General features: G+C 35.9%; 1 protein-coding gene across 5 annotated transcripts in view; it reads right to left on the reverse strand.

Moving 5' to 3' along the window:
• The window catches only part of BTBD10 (BTB domain containing 10), a 73,935-nt gene that overhangs the window by 35,841 nt on the left and 23,376 nt on the right, over positions 1-14,718 (reverse strand). Inside the window, exon 1 of one of the 5 annotated variants that reach the window (XM_044258870.1) lies at positions 13,625-13,936. The exons of the other annotated variants lie outside the window; for them this stretch is intronic. Within the exon in view, the coding sequence (XP_044114805.1) occupies positions 13,625-13,749 (125 nt within the window). The 5' untranslated portion in view covers positions 13,750-13,936. Of the gene's footprint in view, positions 1-13,624; positions 13,937-14,718 lie in introns of those variants that run through there. 5 annotated transcript variants of the gene reach the window in all.

Below are 14,718 nucleotides of genomic sequence, written 5' to 3' on the forward strand. Positions count from 1 at the left end.
CCACATCGGAATCTCTGCTCAGCAGGGAGCCTGCTTCCCCCCCTCTCTCTGCCTGCCTCTCTGCCTACTTGTGATCGCCACCAAATAAATAAATAAAATATTTTTTAAAAAAATAGGCAGAGGACCTGAACAGACATTTTTCCAGAGGAAACTACAGATGGTCAACAGACACATGAAAAGATGCTCAAATCACTAATCATCAGGGAAATGCAAATTGAAATCATAATGAGATATCACCTTCCACCAGTGAGAATGGCTAAAATCAAAAAGAAATAACAAGCGTTGGTGAAAATGTGGAGAAAAGGGAACCCTCCTGCACAGCTGATGGGAATGTAAATTGGTGCAACCACTGTGGAAAACAGTGATGGAAGTTCCTCAAAAAATTAAAAATACAAATACCACATGATCCAGTAATCTCACTACTCATATTAACCCAACAAAAACAAAAACACTAATTCAAAAAGAATCACGCCTATGTTTATTGCAGCATTATTTACAATAGCCAAGATATGGAAGTGCCCCAAGTATCCACTGATAGATGACTGGATAAAGAAAATGTACTATACATACTATAATAGAATATAGCTACAGAAGAGAATGAGATTTTGCCATCTGCAACAGCATGAATGAACCTAGGCAGTATAATGCTAGTGAAATAAGTCAGAAAGAAAAAGACAAATATCATATGATTCCACTTATATGCAGAATCTAAAAAACAAAAATGAACCAGGAAAAAAAAACAAAACACATTCTGAAATAGAGAAGAACTGGTGGTTGCCAGAGGGGATGTGGGTAGAGGGTTGAGTGAAATAGATAATGGGGATTAAGAGGTACAAACTTCCAATTATAAAATAAGTCACAGAGATGGAAAATACATCATAAGGAATATAGTCAATAATATTGTAGTAATAATGTTTGGTGACTACACTTTCCTGGTGAGGACTGAGTATAGAATTGTTGAATCAATGTTTACACCTGAAACTAATATAACATTATATGTTAATTATACTTCAAATTTTTTTTTTTTTAAAAAGCACTTCAAGGAAACCTTTAGGTGTGATGGGTATGTTCATCTCCTGACTGCAGTGCAGTTTCATGAGTGCATACCTTTATCAAAACTTACCTCACTCTACACCAGAACTGGCCTCTTGACTAGAACATGGCCTACTTAAGGATATCCTTCCAGGAAGTTTCTAGTCAACCATTTTAATTACACTTAATAAAAGTCATGCCTTTTTTCTCCTAATAAATCCTAAATTCTCTTTCACTAACATAGATTTTTGCATTCCCTCTTATAACATGGTTCATGTTCTCATGAAGCCAAAGACTTTCTACAATAAGATTAGAAACTACTACCATTTCCAACTGATCACCACTTGAAAACCTCACAGATAATATTACCTAATAGTTACTACAGAAACCCAAATCAGAAACCTTTTTTTTTTTTAAATTATTTTTTATATGTTTATTTTTAGAGTGAGTGAGTGAGAGAGAGCATGAGAGGGGAGGTCAGAGGGAGAAGAAGACTCCCCATGGAGCTAGGTGCCCGATGTGGGACTCGACCCCAGGGTTCTGGGACAAAGACCTGAGCCGAAGGCAGCCGCCCAACCAACTGAGCCACCCAGGCACCCCCAAATCAGAATCCTTAACCATGACTCCTCTAAAATCACAATTTCCACCATTAAGAAATATCACTCATAGCACCTCTAGTTATGTAAATAAACCAACCTTAAACACAAATCCTGCCAAAAGAAAACATTTCCATTTTTAAATATTGGAACTTAATAAGTTAACGCCTCTGATTTATCCTACACCAACTTTTCACTTAATTTGAAAATCATGCTTTAAAGCATGAGGGCAATCTACAGACAGCTGACTGACCAAAAATACTTAAATCTTACTAAAATGTTCACTCTCAGAAGCAAGTATCTGTTTACATCTAACTTCAGAATATTCATTTTGGGGCGCCTGGGTGGCTCAGTGGGTTGGGCCGCTGCCTTCGGCTTGGGTCATGATCTCGGGGTCCTGGGATCGAGTCCCGCATCGGGCTCTCTGCTCAACAGGGAGCCTGCTTCCTCCTCTCTCTCTGCCTGCCTCTCTGCCTACTTGTGATCCCTCTCTCTGTCAAATAAATAAATAAAATCTTAAAAAAAAAAGAATATTCATTTTGTATGAACTTTCACTTATGAACTTGCCACCAAATTTTTTTCCAATTTCCAATTACGGCAACAGATTCCAATGGTAGGGAGGTTCCTAAGGACTGAAGAGAAATTTAAGGGTCTCCTTCATTTTGTTCTGTGAAACTAAAAAACTCCTACAAGGGGAAAAAATAGTAAAGAAATATGTATAGAATTTTAAAAGTCCAACAGTATTGCAAAATATGTACAAAAACCATGCTATTCTCTGAAAAGATAAATAAACTGTGGTACCTCCACAAAATGGAGTAATACTCAGAAATAAGAACTACTGATATGTACAACAATGTGAACGGATACAAGGGCATTAAAGGAAATGAAAAACCCAAACCCAAAAGTTTACATACTATCTGACTACATTTATATAATATTCTCAAAACGACAAAATTATAGTGATGGAGAACAAATCAGGAGTTGCCAGACGTTAAAAGTGGGGGGAAAGGGTGTGATTCTAAAGAGACAGCATGAGGGCATCTACCTGTGATGATGGCAGCTGTTCTGTATCCTGAGAGTGGAGGTAGTTATACAAATCTACATATTTGATAAAATATCACAGAATATATCCCAGAAAAAAAAAGTTCATATAAAAACTGATGTTTATAGGTTAGTTACAGTATTTTATATTGTACCAATGTCAAACTCCTTGTTTGCTAATGTACTGCACTTATGTGAGATGTTATTACTGAGGGAAGCTGGATGAAGAGTACCCAGGAACTCACTGCACAATTTTCACAATTTCTTATAAATCTAAAACTATTTCACAATAAGAAGTTTAATAAACATAAAAATAGCAATAGGCAGTTAGACCAAAAAAAGAAAAACTATAATTAATAAACTCAGTGATCTGAAAAGATTATTTCCATAACACTAGAAGAGGGATATTGTTTTAAAAAAGAGAATGAGGGGCGCCTGGGGGGCTCAGTGGTTTAAGCCTCTGACTTAGGCTTGGGTCATGGTCTCAGGGTCCTGAGATCGAGACCCACATGAGCAGGGAGCCTACTTCCCCTTCTCTCTCTGCCTGCCTTTCTGCTTACTTGTTATCTCTGTCAAATAAATAAATAAAATCTTTTAAAAAATAAAAAGAATGAGAGTTCTTAGAAATTCAAAACAGAAACTCAGAAGCTTTTAAAGGTTACTGAAGGACTGGGATAAAATTGGGAATAAAAGACAAAGAATAGAAAATGAGAGAGAAAGAATGAGAAAATTAGAAAAATAATGAACAAGGTCAACATTCAAATAATGTATGTTCATAGAGAATAGAGAAAATAAAGAGAAATTATACATGAAAAATTTCCAGAAGTAACTGATATTACTAAGCACTGCTGCTATCAGACACTAGTTGTAACAAAAACACAAAATAAAATATCTACAAAATGAATCATATTCACTTATATGCAGTAACCTTACGTAGAATACACCTGGTACAACCTTATGTGGTAGCACTTTCCTAGTTTGAGGAATTATACTACTTATCTTTAAACACTTGTAGCAACTAACATCATAACCTGGCGTACCTTATTAATATTTGTTGAATTTAGCTGAGTTTCAGGGTATATTTAATATCTAAGCGTTTCCCCCTTCATCAGTTGTATATTCCTCGTCAAACACTACTGTGTGTGTGTGTGTGTGTGTGTGTATACAGAGAGATATGGAGCTTTACAAATTTACAAGCTGTTTTAAACATTTAATTGAGGTTTTAAGACCTACTTTTTCTTTTTTTTTTTAATTTTTTCTAATTTTTTATAAACATATATTTTTATCCCCAGGGGTACAGGTCTGTGAATCGCCAGGTTTACACACTTCACAGCACTCACCAAAGCACATGCCCTCCCCGATGTCCATAACCCCACCCCCCTTCTCCCAACCCCCCTCCTCCCAGCAACCCTCAGTTTGTTTTGTGAGATTAAGAGTCACTTATGGTTTGTCTTCTTTTTCTTTTTTTTTTTTTTAAAGGTTTTATTTTTTATTTGAGAGAGAACAAAAGCAAAAGAGATCACAGAGGGAGAGGGAGAAGCAGACACACTGAGCAGGGAGCCCGATGTGGGGCTTGATCCCAGGACCCTGGGATAATGACCTGAGCTGAAGGCAGAAGCTTAACCAACTGAGCCACCCAGGTGCCCCAAGACCTACATTTTCTTAAAAATGAGGTGAGCATCCTTGTAAATTTTGCATTAGTTGTTCCTATCCATTAGTCTGTCCTTAAAAAGGCAATATTTTAGGGCGCCTGGGTGGCTCAGTGGGTTAAGCCGCTGCCTTCGGCTCAGGTCATGATCTCAGGGTCCTGGGATCAAGGCCCGCATCCGGCTCTCTGCTCAGCAGGGAGCCTGCTTCCTCCTCTCCCTCTGCCTGCCTCTCTGCCTGCTTGTGATCTCGCTCTGTCAAATAAATAAATAAAATCTTTAAAAAAAAAAAGGCAATATTTTAAATTCCTATTTTTATTTTACAAAAAATTAAGCCATTTTATTAGTATAACAAGTATCATATCTTATGTTTTAGTTTTTTTAAGACTTGTAAATGATTTCATATTAATATATTGTTAAGCATTTAATTTGCATATGTTTTTATAAGCATATTTAAGGTGTTAAGAGATGCAAAATCATGGCTCATGGACCAAATGTAACACATTACTTGATTTTGTAAATAAAGCTTTGTTAAAACACAACTATCCCATTCGCTTATACATTGTTTATGGCTGTTTTCACTCTATAATGGCAAAACTATAATGAGTTGTTGGAGCAGAAACTGTATAGTCCACAGAGCCAAAAATATTTACTATTCAACCCTTTACAGAAAATGTTTCCCATTGCTATGTTAAGTGTAAATAACTCTCATGGTATAAGAAATATTATCAAATTCTGAATCTATTTTCAAAAGATATAATACAAATTTCATCCTTTCTTTTTGTCAACCAACCTTTCCATAAGCTTTTTGTTCTGCTTAATACATGATCAGTTCCCCCAAGGAACAAGGGCTAATTACTGAAAAGGGCAGTTCTCAACTGAGGACTGAACTATGCTCTCAAAAGTATGTGGTTTGATCCATTTTTTCTTTAGAAATATTTTAAATGATACTTAAATCCAAGATTTCCCCCACTAAAGACAACTGCAGCAAGAAATATAGTCTTAATACTAGTCCTAAATCCTATTATCTTTTTCTTCTCCTCAAAAATCCATTGTCAGATATGTCAGCAACTGGAGTAAGGTAGAGGCAGTAGCAGCAGCAAGAAAGTTCAATAGAAAAAAGAACCCTTGTACACTGTTGGTGGGAATGTAAATTGGTGCAGCCACTGTGGAAAACACAGTGAGGTTCCTCAAAAAATTAAAAATAGAATTACCCTATGATCCAGTAATTCCACTACTGGGTATTTACCCAAAGAAAATGAAAACAATTCGAAAAGATATATGCACCACTATGTTTATTGCAGTATTATTTACAATAGCCATGATAAGGAAGCAACACAAGTGTCCACTGATAGGTGAATGGATAAAGATGTGGTGTGTGTGTATATGGTGTACACATATATATGGTGTACACATAGGTACATACATACATACAATGGAATATTACTCAGCCATAAAAAAGAATGAAATCTTGCTATTTGCAACAACATGGATGGACCTAGAGGATATAATGCTAAGCGAAATAAGTTATTCAGAGAAAGACAAATACCATATGATTTCACTAGTGCAGAATTTAAGAAATAAAACAAACAAAAATTAAAAAGAGACAAAAAAAAATTCCCACTCTTAAATACAGAAAACAAACTGATGGTTGCCAAAGGGGAGATGGGTAGGGGGAAAGGAAAAATAGATAAAGTAGAGTATGTCAATGAGCAATGATTTATATATAGAATTGTTCAATCATTAGCTCGTAAACCTGAAACTAATATAACACTGTATGTTAATTATACTTAAATTTTTTTTAAGATTTTATTTATTTATTTGACAGACAGAGATCACAAGTAGGCAGAGAGGCAGGCAGAGAGGGAGAAGAGGAGGCAGGATCCCTGCTGAGCAGAAAGCCCGATGTGGGGCTCGATCCCAGGACCCTGGGACTGTGACCTGAGCTGAAGGCAGAGGCTTTAAGCCACTGAGCCACACAGGCGCCCCAATTATACTTAAATTTTTTTAAAAAAGTTTCAGGACGCCTGAGTGGCTTGGTTGGTTGGACGACTGCCTTCAGCTCAAGTCATGATCCCGGAGTTCCGAGATCGAGTCCCGCATCCGGCTCCCAGCTCCACGGGGAGTCTGCTTCTCTCTCTGACCTTCTCCTCACTCATGTTCTCTCTCACTGTCTCTCTCTCAAATAAATAAATAAAATCTTTTATTTTTTTTAAGATTTTATTTATTTATTTGACAGAGAGAGAGATCACAAGTAGGCAGAAAGGCAGGCAGAGAGAGAGGAAGGGAAGCAGGCCCCCTGCTGAGCAGAGAGCCCGATGCGGAACTCGATCCCAGGACCCTGAGATCATGACCTGAGCCGAAGGCAGCAGCTTAACCCACTGAGCCACCCAGGCGCCCTAAATAAAATCTTTTAAAAAAAATTTTTTTTAAGTTTCATATAATGTTGCAATGACCACTCTAAGAGCATCTTTTCTATGAAGTCAAATGAAAACTGAGATACTAAAAATTCCAAGAGAAAAGTACCCCTTAAGGGCAAATATTTAATGTTTTACTACCAGGGTAAAGTTTTCCCAAATGATAAAAGCTAATGTCATGCAAACAGTAAAGGAGCTGAAGGCTTCTTTAACCTTCAAATGTCTTATTACTTTGCTTCTAGCTTTTGAACTTTTTTAACAAAATGAAAATGTTGCTAGGCAAGGACCTCTCCAAACTGAGGGGTCTCTGAATTGACATTAGAATACCTAAATGTTACACTGCTAATTTTTTCAGTTCTAAAAAATAGCTAGTTATAATTCATCAACAGGTATCAGGTGCTTACAACAAACAGACAATGACAATTAAGCCCTATAATAACTAAAAGTACTCTTACCCTACTATCCATTATCCTAAAAATTTGTTTTAACATGCATTCAGTGCTCGCTTCGGCAGCACATATATTAACATGCATTCAGTTTACCAAATATTCACTGAACACAAATCATAGGCTATTTACTATTCTAGTCCTGCTGTGCCCTCAAAATTAATACAATCTAGAGAAGAAAATCACAGAATATATACAAATAAATACATTGAATATTATATGGTGATAAGTTCTATGAGGAAAAATGAAGCAGGGTAAAAAGGACAGAGACTCATTTGGGGGTACACGTTTCAATCTTTCATAGAATGGTCAAGGTGGGACTATCTGAGAAGATATCTGACCAAAGATCCAAGGAAAACAAAAACAGAAATATGAGACTATATGAGGGTGCAAAGACCCTGTGGCAAGAGTAATCTTTGGCTTTTTCATGGCATTCAAGAAGGCCAGGATTCCTGAAGCACAGAAAGCAAGACAATGTTAAAAGATGAGCTCAGGGACGCCTAGGTGGTGCAATCAGTTTAAGCATCCACCTTAGTTTAGGCTCAGGTTGTGATTTCAGTTTGTGGGATAGAGCCATCAGGCTCTGTGCTCAGTGTGGAGTGTACTTACTCCTCTCCCTTTGCCCCCTGGCCCCTGCTTGCACACAATCTCTCTCTAAAATAAACAAATAGAGGTGCCTGGGTGGCTCAGTGGGTTAAAGCCTCTGCCTTCGGCTCAGGTCATGATCTCAGGGTCCTGGGATCGAGCCCCGCATCCGGCTCTCTGCTCAGTGGGGAGCCTGCTTCCTCCTCTCTCTCTGCCTGCCTCTCTGCCTACTTGTGATCTGTCAAATAAATAAATAAAATCTTAAAAAATAATAAAATAAACAAACAAATCTTTAAAAAAAAGATGAGCTCAGAGAAACAAGACTAGGACCAGATTATGAAGGGCCTTAAAAGAATGTTTAAGGGCGGCGCCTGGGTGGCTCAGTGGATTAAGCCGCTGCCTTCGGCTCAGGTCATGATCTCAGTGTCCTGGGATCGAGCCCCGCATCGGGCCCTCTGCTCAGCAGAAAGCCTGCTTCCCCCTGTCTCTGACTACTTGTGATCTCTGTCGAATAAAATAAAATCTTTAAAAAAAAAAAAAAAGAATGTTTAAGGATTTTTGCAGGGCTCCTGGCTGGCTGTCAGTTAAGCATCTGCCTTCAGCTCACGTCATGATCTTGGGGTCCCTGGATGGATACCCACATTAGGCTTCCTGCTCAGTGGGGAGTCTGCTATTCTCTCTCCCTTTTACCCTCTCCCTCACTCGAGTGCACTCACGCTCTCTCAAATAAATAAATAAAATCTTTTTTAAAAGATGAAATACAAAAAAAAGACTAGATAGATAGATAGATAATGCATTTTTGTTTTTGATCTGAGTGATATGGGTACCAGTGAAGTGTAAGTTACATAATCTAATTTTATTAGATCAAGTGGAAGATAAGGATACAAATGTAGAATAAAATGACCAATTCAAAGGCTACTGCAAATATTTCAGGTGAGAGCTAAAAGTGACTTGGCCCAGAGTTGTAGCAGTGCACATGGCAAAGAGTGGATGGGACTATACCTTTTGAAGAATAAGACTTTTCAAAATTTCAGAGATTAAATGTTGGAGGTGAGAGAGCAATGTCAAGGATGACTCTATTATTTTGGTCTGAGCAACTAAAAGAATTGAAGTTCCATTTACTACATGAGAATGAGCGTGGGAAGATTAAGTTTGGAAAGTGTAGATATATCTTAGACATTGTAAAGAGTGAGAGGTTTATTCAACATCCAAATGCAGATATCAAATAAGGAGTCAGACACATAAATCTAAAGTTCAGGGGAAAGGTCCAGGTTAGAGGTAAAAATTTGTGAACTGGAAATCACTATACACTTAACAGTCTTAAGCAATTCCCTATCACAGACAATTATAAGGTAGTTTTAAAATATAGCTAACCACCGGGGGTGCCTGAGTAGCTCAGTTGGTTGAGCGTCGGGACTCCTGATTTAGGCTCAGGTCATGATCTCCTGGTTGTGGGATCAAGCCCCATGTCAGGCTCTATACTCAGCACAGAGTCTGCTTGTGATTCTCTCTCTCCCTCACCCTCTAGCCCCAACACATGCTCTCTCTAAAATAATGAACAAATCTTAAAAATATATATATACATATAAGATGTACATATAAACATTATATTAACTATTATATATGTATAATATTATAATATTAACTGCACAGATCTAAATTAATGGTCAGATGTATTTTGTATCTACTGATTAGTCATTTATTCAACAAATATTTATTGAGTACTTTGTGCAAGTTATTGTTCATGATTGAGAATAATATTACAATGCATATATAATCATGTACATTTAAAGATGCTTCAAAAAATTGTAATTACTGGGGTGCCTGGGAGGCTCAGTGGGTTAAAGCCTCTGTCTTCAGCTCAGGTCATGATCCCAGGGTCCTGGGATTGAGCCCCGCATCGGGCTCTCTGCTTGGCAGGGAGCCTGCTTCCTCCTCTCTCTCTGCCTGCCTCTCTGCCTACTTGTGATCTGTCTCTGCCAAAGAAATAAATAAAATCTTAAAAAAAAATTGTAATTACTTTTAAAAACCTTTTGGAGCGTCTATCCTGCTCATTACTAATGGGGGAAAATAAACCAGTGGGGGAAAAAATATAAGGTACAAATACAAGATTCAGTTTTAGAAATGTTTATATCAAATTGTCAATATTTTAACGAATTGGTTTCACAAAACATGTTTCCAGAGAAATTACAATCCGACAGTCACTTGTATTTCCAAATGGCCTTTTGAAAACACAAACTGACTTACTTCATTAAATTCCCTCCTCCATTCTCATACTAAAATTTTAAGCAATGAAACAAAATTAAAAATCTAAACTACTCTGCTAAACTAGATTGATAAAATTAGTATCAGAAGCCCTTTACTGATCATTCAATATACCTAAGTATCCCAAGAAATACTATACAAACACAAAATCTAAGTTTTGTGGAGGGAAGCACCTCCAGCTTCCCACAACACTACTAGATACTAGTAGTACTCCTTACTCCAGCAGCACTATTAGATACTAGTAGTACTCCTTCCTCCCAGTCATTACCAAAAATGTCCTCAGACATTGCCAAAGCCCATTGAGGAGCAAAAATCACACTTCTAGTTGAGAACTGCTGCCCTAGTTCTACCTGCTAGGGCCAAATGACAATAATAAAAACAACACTAAGATCTGAGCATTTAATACGTGCCAGGTACAGCTCTGAGAACTTTACATCCATTTTCATTTAATCCTTAAAACTGTCCCCATTTGAGAAAAATGGAAGCTTAGAGCCTAAGGAACTCTCCTAAAATCAGGTAACAAATTAAATGGCAGGTTTGAGATGTGAACTAAGCAGTTCAATTTCAGAGCTCATGCTTTCAACCTCAAACAAGTCTGACTCAAACCAAATATAGTGTCATTTCCAAAAGGGTGACTCTTCACATATTTGAAGATGCGTCTTATGAGATTCCTTAGTATCAATCAGAGCTGCCCCCAAGACCTCTCATCAGTTCCTTAAGGTTTCCAACTTCTTCATATTCTTCCTTTGAATATACACAGAACTAAAGATAATAATACTCTGGTGTACAGTAGGGTGGCTCTAGCCTTCTTTTCCATTAACTGTGATTTATTTTTTTTTTTTAAGCAGGGAGGGTGGGTGAGAAAATGGAATGATGGAAGCCATATTATACTTTTGTTTTGTATCAAATTTACTGCCAAAAAACATGCCCAGATCTCTTCCATGTGTGAAATTATAAAGCCATGCTAACTTAAGCACATTAGTGTTTTTCAGGCCTTATGCATACCCCCCCAAAAAAAATTCATTTAAATTTGGTCTAACAATACAAACTCAGGTCATTTTGGATCATTTATCATTTCCTATCCTTCTTTCTTCATTGTCCCCTATAAATTTGATAATTTGCCTTCTTCAGATATACCAATGAGACAAAGCAAAGAACAAAGTCACCTTCCAAGATGGATAATCTTTGGGTAGGGTCATTCAAAATCAAAATTGTGTTGATTAACACAAATGACTTACAGTTAACTCATTTTTCCCTTCACTATACACCCCAGCATATAAAAATAGACTTTACCAAAAACTAAGCTTAAGTCCAAATACATTATATTGCTACTAGTCTACCAACTGCATCAGAAAATTGCTCTCAATCTATTTTTAGCAAACCCATTCTGGATCATTTTTAACCTATTTTTCTTCAAGTTAGTCATAAACTACCCTTTTCATTTTTTGTTCTAAAATCTACTTTTCTCAAAATCAGACCTAGAATCCTCCATCTTTTAGTACTTCTAGTATTCTCCCAAAATCTTCAGAAATTACAAATAATACCAATAGCTTAAAATTTTATAGGCAGTTCCTTTTATAAATTTAAGATATTTCAACTGACCCAGAGGATAACTCATTTAACTAGATACATTCTTCATCACTATACCCCTATTGATTTTTATGTCCTTCGTAGCAATGTTTGCTTTGTTATTATTGGTGGTGGTGGTGGTTGGCTCTTCTTCCTCTTTAACAAAGAAGCTTCTAAATAAGAGCTGAGGGATTTTTTTTTTCTTCCTACGTTGTCAGGCATTATTATTACACTCTCCTTGATTACCTTTTTAAATGTAATATAAGATACACTTTTGGTTGGCCTCAGCATATTTTCAAAGTCTCAGCTCATTGTTTTCCTAATTGTTGTAAAGATTTCTTTTCTATACTTTATTATTATGGCAATCCTAGCTATTTGCTTTGTTTTAAAAGTAGTGCATATCTTTCAGAAGTTTATTGTGTAGTCACACTAAGGATCTTCCTCTGTCAGAAAATATCAAAATCACATTTTTACTTAACTCCCTAAAACATTCTTCCTTTTTTAAGAAAAATCTATCCTGTGGAATCATGCTGATCTTTTCTCTAATCAAAAATTAGGAAAACTCAAACTGACAAATTATAAAATAAATATACATAAAACACTACACAGTTCTTAAGAATTATGCTATATAAAACTATTTCATGACATAGAGGATGTTCATGATTAAGTGTAAAAAAATGGGTTATATAACAGTACATACAGTGGTAATATTTCAAAACCACCTTTAAATATATATGTGATTTTATATTTTTATACATACACAAAAAATAGGTTATATCAAAAAATATTTAAGCTATGATCAAAAGAAAAATGTTTTAACATATTTTTATATTCTTCTATGTGCTTTCTGTATTTATCAAATTCATATAATGAGTATGTATCACTTTTAAAATAACACAAGCATTATTATTTTAAAAGAACCAGCAAAACCAGAGAAAAATATAAAGAATAAAACAAAAAGGTTAAGCTTGAGATTTCTGCTTTTATAACTCTATTACTAAAAGAAGCTTAGGAAAACATTTCTGGATACCAAACCACAAAAAAAAGCCAATACAAGATATCACTAGCTAGCCTAAACATATAAATAAGTTGTGACAACCATCAAGATGACCATTCGAACTCCTAGAAATTAAATGGGGGCAATCACAAAAACTTCCTGTCATTTCAAGGAAAGGCTCTTATTAACTATTTAAAAACATTAAAAATAATTTTAAAATATATATCCCCCCAAATCCCTATAAAATGAAGCATCAGTAGGACAGGAATAATGAAGACAAAAGAAAAAATTACTCTTAAGTGTTTAATACTGAGCTAAAATTTCTAAATAAAGTAAGCAATGTCACCTGTTAAGATTTAAAATCTCATAGCAAGAACAATTATATTTATTTAGAAATTCTCTCTGGTTGCAAATCATTTTGCAATAACCCAGAAACTTATCTGATTTACTCTCTAGTTCAAGGGCAACATCTAGATCATCTATTCAGAGTCTATGTTCTAAGAGACTAGAAAAAAAGTCATGTTAACCAGTTAAAATTTATCATTCAAATATATTAAATTCTGTAAAATACTACTGTATATAAGTGGTCCAGCTAACCATTAATTCATCCAAAAATAAAAATACATTTATCCCCTTCTTTAGAAAATTATTTCAACTATTCCATTTGTCTGCCTTGAATTTAATTTTCAAATATATTAAAAATATTTTATATTAGTCTTTCCTTGAACTATTTATAATATTCACAAAAAACAATACCAAACATAATGCATTCTCCCAAGTTACATGAAGAATCTAAGACTTAAAATGAAATAAGAAACAAAGCATCAAACCCATGAAAACAATAAAAACACACTCCATTTATTTTAAATAACTGGCCATTAAGCCGACAATCAAGACATATGATCTTTTTCATCCAGAAAAGTAAATGATCATAATGAAACAAAGGCCAAACATCTTTCTCAATCTCTCTCATATTCAAAGATGTATAGAATTATAACCCAGTGATATCATGTAATAAATGAATACACACCTTACTTTAGTATATGCCAAGGTAGACACACAAAAACAAGAAAAAAATTCTGAAATCAGAGTATAAAGGGACTCTGCTTTTTCAAACAATGCAGCACTGAAAGCCAGGTCAGCATCCTTGGGCATTACTAGGAAACTTTAGCACATCTGATATTTCCATCATCTTCAAGATTCCTCTGAACAATCAGAAAATTTCCCAGTCTCCCCCCTACATCCCCTGTCCATAGACTTCTCTAGCTTTCCTCCCTCTACTGTGGAATAATGCTGTTGCGGTTATTTAGGCTGCAAATGTTCAGAGATACAACCCCCTCTATATATTAATTCAGTTCATTTTCTCACAGACACTGACTCAGCCGTGGGTTGTGCAGCACTGACGTTTCTAACCAAACAGCATCGTGTGAGCTGTGATCATCCCATTTCTCCATCTCTGTGCAGTGATTGGATATTGTAATTGATAGACAGGCTGAAGAAAACTCAGGAGATGAGGGCTTGGTGATATGTAGCTATGTTGCCAAATGCCATCTGTAATGCTAATTCTAGCAGTGCCAGCTTGCCAGGTTTTAGAAAACTAGGATGCAGCTAACTTTCTTTTTTCCTTTTGATATTTTACTGTGTACCCATTCTGGGAAGTAAAGCTTCTCTTTAAAACCAAAGAAAAAATATTGTACTTTATGAATCCACTCAAGAACTATTCGTTAAAGCAACCAAACTTTTCTATTTCTAAACTACTGCTGGGACTACGAAGTGACTTAAAAAGGAAACTGTAAAGCTCAATCTTCACGCAGTCTCAGAAGAAAGGAGCATGCGTACTTGTATGTGGGAATGAAACCTTGCGGCAAAGTCTGATATTGAATGTATGATGCGTTTATCTTTAGTAACCTGAGCAGACTGCAGATCTGAGTTTTAGTTATATTCAACCCAATTCAAACATTCAGGAGCTTTTAAGCATACTGTCAACTTAGCCATTTTAATGTTAGTTGTACAGAAAAGGTACTTTCTCCCTTTTTAAGTAGCAAAAAACTCTTATAATTTGTAATTCAAAGTTGTTGCAATTCAAGCCAAACACACTTCAACTGAAATGATATTTAACCTCTC

The sequence above is a fragment of the Neovison vison genome, chromosome 7, assembly GCF_020171115.1.
Source record: "Neovison vison isolate M4711 chromosome 7, ASM_NN_V1, whole genome shotgun sequence".
NCBI lineage: Eukaryota > Metazoa > Chordata > Mammalia > Carnivora > Mustelidae > Neogale > Neogale vison.